Source organism: Carex rostrata, chromosome 23 (assembly GCF_964058835.1).
Source record: "Carex rostrata chromosome 23, lpCarRost1.2, whole genome shotgun sequence".
Taxonomy (NCBI): Eukaryota; Viridiplantae; Streptophyta; class Magnoliopsida; order Poales; family Cyperaceae; genus Carex; species Carex rostrata.
The window spans coordinates 5,934,622-5,942,326 of NC_135940.1; the positions used below are offsets into that span (position 1 = coordinate 5,934,622).

The window sequence follows — 7,705 nt, forward strand, 5'->3', positions numbered from 1 at the left end:
GGTTTAATAAATAGTAAAAAATTCCAAAAAATGTAAAATTTGGTCTTCAAGCACATCTTAATATATAGATCGCATCTAACGGTTCGGATTGATTATTCGGACTTTGAAAACGGAAAAAAAAAGATTTGAAAAATAAGGTGCATTTGGATGCACAAAAAATTGAGTGCATTTGAACCCTCCTCCTCCATCAATATAGCACAGAAAATCTTTATAAAAGGTAAAACATCCGAAAATGATAAAGAAATATTATAATTTATTTATTTTTCTTTCATCAGAGATCATCGAAATTCGTTGCAAAAAGGCAACCTGCACTCCTGTTTCACTAAATGGTGGGACCATACTATGTCCAGATTCCCTGTGATGTTTATTGAATTTTCTAAATGCAAATTTACACCAACACATTTCCATAACATAGGCAAGCAATATACTAATATTAAAATCATTTTAGACATGGCAATGGTCAAGTATAATTTTTGTTTAATAATTATTCTAGTTGAAAGGGGCGGATGCAGAAAAATATTTATTAGATTTGAAGTATTTACTAATTGAGAATTGTATGGTAAATAATTTATATGTAGAGGATTAAAATGGAGAAATTTAACACAAAATAGGGGTGTCCCATGTCCAGTAGACATATCTAACAAAAATTTCTCAAATTATAATAAAAGATTCAATACAAATTATTAAATTTTGAAGTTGTATAGGGTTAATTGATCCTATTATCTCCAATGTAAATCCACTGTGCCAATAGATAATTTTAGCATATATACTTAAAAAACCATGTAGTTTACTTTTACAAGAGCCTAGTAAATATATTGCTTATAATAACATCTAGTGCTCATTCAATATAATACTTAAAACCATGTATTTGTATCATTCTACGTACTAAGCTTATGCAACTATTTTTCTAAAAGAAATAATTAATATTATAATATCTCACTTTTTGCAAAGGGGAGTGCTATTCTACACGCAACAATTCTAATAACGAGCGCTCAGAAGATTGTATTTTACTTAATTCTAATTTTACCCTTCAACATTCTCTTTCTTCAATTAACGCAGAAAAGGAAAAGTTCCCTTCTCTTCCTGACCTCCTGCTCAAATTCGTATCCTCCAAACTCAATACAATTAACAATTAAAACCCAAATAAACAAATACCAGTGTTTCCTTAATGGCCTTTTAAAAGGTGCTTTCAAGTGACAAATTAAACTCAAATTTAAGTTTTTAATAAAAAAAAAATCATACATGAGCACTACTATGAAACATGCAACTTCTTGATTGTGCACATACTTACAAAGTGAGCTTATGCTTGGTTTCAGAAGAATTTTCTACACATCTTTTGACTAAGATTGTTTTGCATACTGTTAGATACGAATCCTGTTAAGATTGGTAACAGACTAACACCTTTTTTTTGCCCTTTGGCATATAGTGGTATAAGAGCTGAGCCTAGACTTAAAAAAAAATGATGTTTTTGCTAATATTTATTGAAATTTCTTTTGCACCGGTATGTGATGCTTGGTACCAATTTAACTATTAACTCAAGATGATTGGTACCAATTTATGTTAGTTTTAAACCAGTTGATTGCAATTTAACTCAGCCTCTTCACAGATTAATTACAACACATTCACTAAGAAAAAAAAATGAGTATTGGTACCAGCATTGGTACAGATCAACCCTTTAAATATCAGCAATATACATCATTTACAAGCATGAAAAAAAATATTGAAATAGAAATAGAAATACTTGTATTTAATGAAAAAATTATAACAAACAACAAATAAATTTATGACGAACAATAAATGAATCATCAAAATGAGGATACAATAAAATTATATTTGGCAGCCATTGCCAAGGTTTCAAAAAAAAAGAAAAAAAAAGAGAGGATACAATAGATGCATCAATATCATGAAATTTGATCTCATTCGGAGTTTCTCTTTTATAAATTCTACAATTTGATTTGTTTTCATTTGTGGATGAAAAATTGAATATCAGATTGATCAATCGAAAATAAAGAATCTGCAATGTGCCATAATTGAGTGTTTTCATTTTTGGAATGAGTCAATCGGGGAGAGAGAAACAACGTTAAATGAAGAAAGAGAGCGTAGGGAGGGTAAAACAGGTATTAAGAGAAAATATTTCTCTGAGCGCTCGTTATTAGAATTTTTGCATGTAGAATAGTACTCCCCTTCTGCAAAACGGTCCTCACAAAAATATATGTATAGCTATTATTATTTGCCCCTCCACCGCAGTGACGTCATGTTTGGAGTTCAATAATTAAGAAATATTATCTAAAATTCATGATTTTTGGGTGTATATATATAATTCAAAATAGTTCATTAACTTATAATTAAAATGATGCATTAAAATATTAACATTAGGAATACATAAATAAATAAATATCTTCGTAAGTTGTATGAATAATATCTTATAAATATTGTGTTTTTTGTGATTGATTAAACACAAAAATATTTGGAGAGGTATCCAAAATAATAATCCGAATATAATAGAGACCTTGTTACTATAACTACAACCCCTTTTCTCCAATGTCATAAATATGTAAAATGAAATGAATATGACAATTAATTAAAAAAATTTTTGAACAAAGATGAAGACCAAACTTTCAAATTTTACTATAACAAATGATTTTTTTTCATCCAAGTTTCAAACTCCCGACCAATCACATAAAAAAGAAATGTGCATTTGCCACTAGACCAAATGTTAATTTTTGATAATCAATTTATCTTGACGATGTAGAAATTACATAAAACCCAACACTAAAACTTGTTATAATAAAAAATTGAAATTATGGATATGTTATTTTTATTTTTAGAGGAGGAATCCACTTGCAATATTTGTAAGTTACAATATCTTACAATAATTTAGTTTTGTAATTTTCAATGTCCAAACCGTCGATCCAAATCATTGAACATGATCTCTATATTATTAAAATGTGTTTGGATCAAATTTTACATTTTTTTGAATATTTTTTTTTGACCATTTATTAAGTATTTTATAAAATTGTTGTTTTTAGATAATTTTGAATCACTGAAAAGTACCAATATATGCATTTGAGAAATCACAGAAAATCCAGTGCACTTGATAGCCCGTCTCAATTATTTCTTCCCTCCCCTCCCTTTTCTCATTTCCCTTTCTTTAGCTTTAGTTCAAGCCTAACACTAAAACTAGTAATAGTAGACTCCTGTACTCACACGAATTCCCTCTCCATCCATCTCACCCCCTCAACTTTCCCCTTCCCATGGATAGAAACGCCCAATCCTCCAGCAGGGATCCGAAGGGAAAGGGAAGAGTACTCAAAACCAGCACTACTAATGTTACTAGTGATGATGAAGAAGGAGAGGACAAGGGAAGGTTTTTATCTTCTCCCCCTCCTCCCTCAACTGAGGACAAATCCAGGGTAATTTCTTCACCTCCGCCTTCTAGCTCTACCCCTGCGGCGAGAAGAGCGGCAGTGGCAGGGGCAGCTGGGACAGGAGGAGTGCTGTGCCAGGCTGACCGGTGCACAGCCGACTTCACTGATGCTAAAAGGTTAGTACGTACACTCTCCCTGATCCTTTCCATTTTATTCTTGGCTGGAGACATCCCTCTAAATTTAATGGAGTAGAAAGAACTGAACTTTGTAGTTCTGAATAATAGAAATGTAAATAAGAGAGGTATAGGGAGTGAAATGCAAAACTAGAATAGTGTGTGCCATGTTTTTTGTATGGTGGTGGGGTATGCTTTGGATTCTGTTGGGATTGGTGAAGAGGTCAGCTGAATATATAACTTTTGTTTGGTTGTACTATAATGTAAATTGCGGGAATCATAGGAACTAAATGCAAAATCTTGAATCAAATGGAACAGGTACCACAGGAGGCACAAGGTGTGCGAGGTGCACTCGAAGGCTGCCGTAGTCGTCGTCTCCGGCATCCGTCAGCGCTTCTGTCAGCAATGTAGCAGGTTTGCCCCGACCCCCTCAAAATAAAAGAATAAAAAGGAAAAAGAAAAAAAGAAAAAACATAGGGACAGAAAGTAAAAGTACTTTTATTCTTTAACCATTGCTCTATTTGTGAAAGAGAGCATATTACATCATATATAATCACATAACAAGAAATAAGTTTTCCATTAATAATATGGTTTTCTAGTATTCTTTTTTCTTCTTCTGGTTTTTTTGTCTTTGCCAGTTATTACCAGTACTATTACTTGTAACAGTGTAAATATCGTATCTGTTTTGACATTGCTGCTTTCACCCTGACATCGTTTCCTGGTTAAAAGAATCTTAAGTTGAGATGTCAAGTTCGAATTGTTACCTTTTTGTTTCAAAATTGCTTCTTGCATATACAAGACTTAGTTTCTCTCACTACAAGGGATCTCTTCATAATCTGTCTACTGCTGGTAGATGATTAATGCAACTATTTGTCATTCCTTAGTTATTTTTTTGACGTTTCTGTCTTAAATTTTGCTTACTGATCCTCATTTTTATTTGTTTTATTTTTCAAATTATGGGGGCATTTTATTATTCAGTACAAATCCAGCTAATTGTTTTTGTATCCCAAAGTGGTATTGACTGCAAAGCAGAACAAATAATGTCTGTTGATATCTCTAATTTAAAGATCCAAGACAAACAAAAAGTGCATTGATAGTACTGGCAAAGGTACAAAGTAACATATTTTCACTGGGACTGTGCTACATCATTATAAAATGCTTTAGATTGGAGTGATTGTTGTTTCAGGTCAAATCTTTGTGGATTAGTTTATTACCTAAATCTCACAAATTATGATGTCTTGCAATTTTATTCTGTCCTGAGTTTATTTTATACTTGTCAGTTAAGAATGATATCTGAAAATCAACAATTTCAATCTACAGGTTCCACGAGCTATCAGAATTTGACGATTCAAAAAGGAGCTGTCGTCGGCGCCTGGCCGGACACAACGAGCGGCGTCGCAAGAGTTCGTCAGATACTCATCAAAGTGGCGGGAACAGCACTGGTGAAGGGTCGGCCCGTTGCAGACAAGCGGACCCACCTGACGGGAGGAGGATTCCGCTAAATGTCCCCAGCAATGCTCCCCCTTACAAGCACTTCCAGATCCGATAAATTAAGCCAGATCATGCTCTCTCTCTTCTGTCATGCTAAATCATCCCCTCTTCCGGCATAATATTTTTAATACTAGTATTAATTAATACTAGTAGTAGTTTGTTATAATGCTACTAACTAGTGGCTTAATTTACAGCAGGTAGGCCCGCTCGAGTCGAGTTAATATGTATATGATGAGACGCACTATGTAAGGTTATTTGTATTGTTGGTATTCACCATAACCGGGTATTCGGCTTTGGTTTAGCGTCGTTAGTGTTTTATAATTGTCTAAATTAGTGTGGAATTATATATAATATATGATCTAGTTGCGTAAGCATAATTCATAAATCAAGTCTCGTTCTTATCTTTTCTTACACAATTCCATTTGGTGTGATGGTGGAATAACAGAGTTTAATTAAACTATGTACGGGCTAGGCCCAGTAGTCATTTACTACTATTGCTCATTGGTCAGGACCATCATTCATTTATTTGCTAGTACTGTTACCAGTTACCACGGTCGTACAGTCACGTGCTTAGCCGTTGGTACCAAATACCGGATTAAAATCTGTTCTTATTCTCAAAGAATAGGACTCCTCTTCTCATGAAAAGGAGTGAGGGGGGTGTCCGATGGGCATCGGACCAAATAGGGTTCGATGAGGGGTTTAAACCGTCGGATCTGCTTTAAGATTCGCACTCGCAATTTCGCGTCTGCTTTAAAATCCGTACACACGAATCCTAAAGCAGATCCGACGGTTTAAACCCCTCATCGAACCCTATTTGTGTCCGATGCCCATCGGACACCCCCCTCTCCCCATGAAAAGAGGAGGGTCCTCATATTTTTTGAAAATAGGAGCAGATTTTGATCCCCAAATATCAACCAACCAGAGTGTGATCTGGACTGTTATTTTAACTTTGCACGAATTTCAAAGCACAATAATACTGCCCCTATCCCCGAATAGGCACTGGTTAAGTAATTGTACATTTTTTTTATTTGGGCAACTGACAGAAGTAAAGAAACCGATAGAAGAGAGTTATCTTCTTTTATCAGTTATGGAGAAGCAGCCGATAAAAAGACTCTGGGAGGTCTTCTATCAGTTCCAAATTTAATACCGATATATAAAATTGATTAGGTTTTTGAACCGACTTATTCCTTCTTCTATTGGTTATAGATTTCTCTCCTCTCTTTCTCCTCTAGCTATTTATTTATTTATCTATTCTCTCTTCTCCCTTTACTCATCTCCGGTCCGGATTCTAATCTAACGGTCCGGATCTAAAATCAAAATTTGAGTTACTAATTCATAGCATTAAGACTCCATATTGTAGGTAAGGCGGATAAAAGGACCGGATGAATACTGCAAGCAGCAGTAATTTACTTGAGGTCTGAATTGAATTTCAATCAAAGGACAGAACGGCTCCCCTTGCTTGAAGTTAATGACAAAGTAACTTAAACAAAACTGATAAATTCAAAAGCCACAATTCAAGGTTAAGCAAGAGCTGCTTGATTATTTTATAAAGCGCCATACTGACAAAAGGCTATGCAAGCGGGAAATTTCACATTTTGTCCTTCTTTTTCAAAACATAGAACAAAATACCCCCTTCTCAAATATCTTAATAAAATACTAGACCCCACTTTTCTCTCTTCTTACTCTTCCTCTCACTCCCCTCATTTTACTCATCTTTAAAATTTTTGAAAAGGTGCAATTTTAAGAATCTTAAAACGTTTGATTTTTTTACCATTTCATCCTATATAGATTAATAATATTATTATATTTTTTTAATTAATGGATGCAATTTTATTTTTTTTATACTTTTTTAATTTATTTCTTTTGCACGTTTGAAGTTTCAATTTGTGTTAATTCACTGGTACTAATGTTTCTTATTGTATTGATAAAATTATTGTTGCATTCTAAAATATTCTTACAATGATTTTTTTAACATATAAGTATGTAACTTAAAATGAGAATTAAATTTGTTGTATAAGTATTGTATATATCATAAATTAAATCCAAACCGAGAGAAATGCTCAGTACAGTATACTCATGTTCATCACAAATTTGCAAGACAAATTTTCGCATATCACATGTTGATTCAGCCAAGTTGAATTTGAATTTAAAGGTCGTAAATAAAGTATACTGGGGGCTGGGGGGAGGGGGTTTACTATAATAAAATCAATTTATTTTTCTTTAGTTTTGCTCATTGTATGTAGATGATTATGTTAAAAAATAATTTGTGGTCAGTACTTCATCGATTGCCCTTCCATTTGTACATTCCAAATATAATTCAACGGTTACATAATTTTTATTTTGATGGTGGAGCAAGCAATCATAATGATGATGTACCAAATTTTATATTTATATGTACCATAGACAATTGTATTATTTAAAAAAAAAAATTGGAACGTTTATCATGAAGATAACCAAATTTTCCCACGTTGTTAAAATAATAAAAAAAAAAATCACAAATCACATTTTAAAATTCAGAAATTAAATTTAGTATTTCAACATAAATTTTCTTCCAACATTATTTTTTAGTGTATGAATTTTCCATATGTTTTTTTATAACCTTTATGATTTTTATGAATAAAATAACTATCTTTTTTAGAAAATCGTTACTAAATATTAGTAATGTTATCAGAC

At 32.8% G+C, this 7,705-nt stretch overlaps 1 protein-coding gene across 1 annotated transcript; it reads left to right on the forward strand.

Annotated features, from left to right (window-relative positions):
• Nucleotides 1-3,138: 3,138 nt before the first annotated feature.
• SPL3 (squamosa promoter binding protein-like 3) lies at nucleotides 3,139-5,432 on the forward strand. The gene is made up of 3 exons (XM_078325349.1): nucleotides 3,139-3,544; nucleotides 3,860-3,955; nucleotides 4,862-5,432. Exons 1-3 carry the CDS (start codon nucleotides 3,255-3,257, stop codon nucleotides 5,088-5,090), a joined length of 615 nt encoding a protein of 204 aa, XP_078181475.1. The 5' UTR covers nucleotides 3,139-3,254; the 3' UTR covers nucleotides 5,091-5,432.
• The last annotated feature ends 2,273 nt before the right edge of the window (nucleotides 5,433-7,705 follow it).

Bases quoted from the DNA above. Each gene is read 5' to 3' on its own strand.
- SPL3 (XM_078325349.1), top strand. From the start codon at position 3,255: ATGGATAGAAACGCCCAATCCTCCAGCAGGGATCCGAAGGGAAAGGGA. The intron at 3,545-3,859 runs GTTAGTACGTAC...CAAATGGAACAG, and splicing joins GACTTCACTGATGCTAAAAG to GTACCACAGGAGGCACAAGG. The intron at 3,956-4,861 runs GTTTGCCCCGAC...TTCAATCTACAG, and splicing joins TTCTGTCAGCAATGTAGCAG to GTTCCACGAGCTATCAGAAT.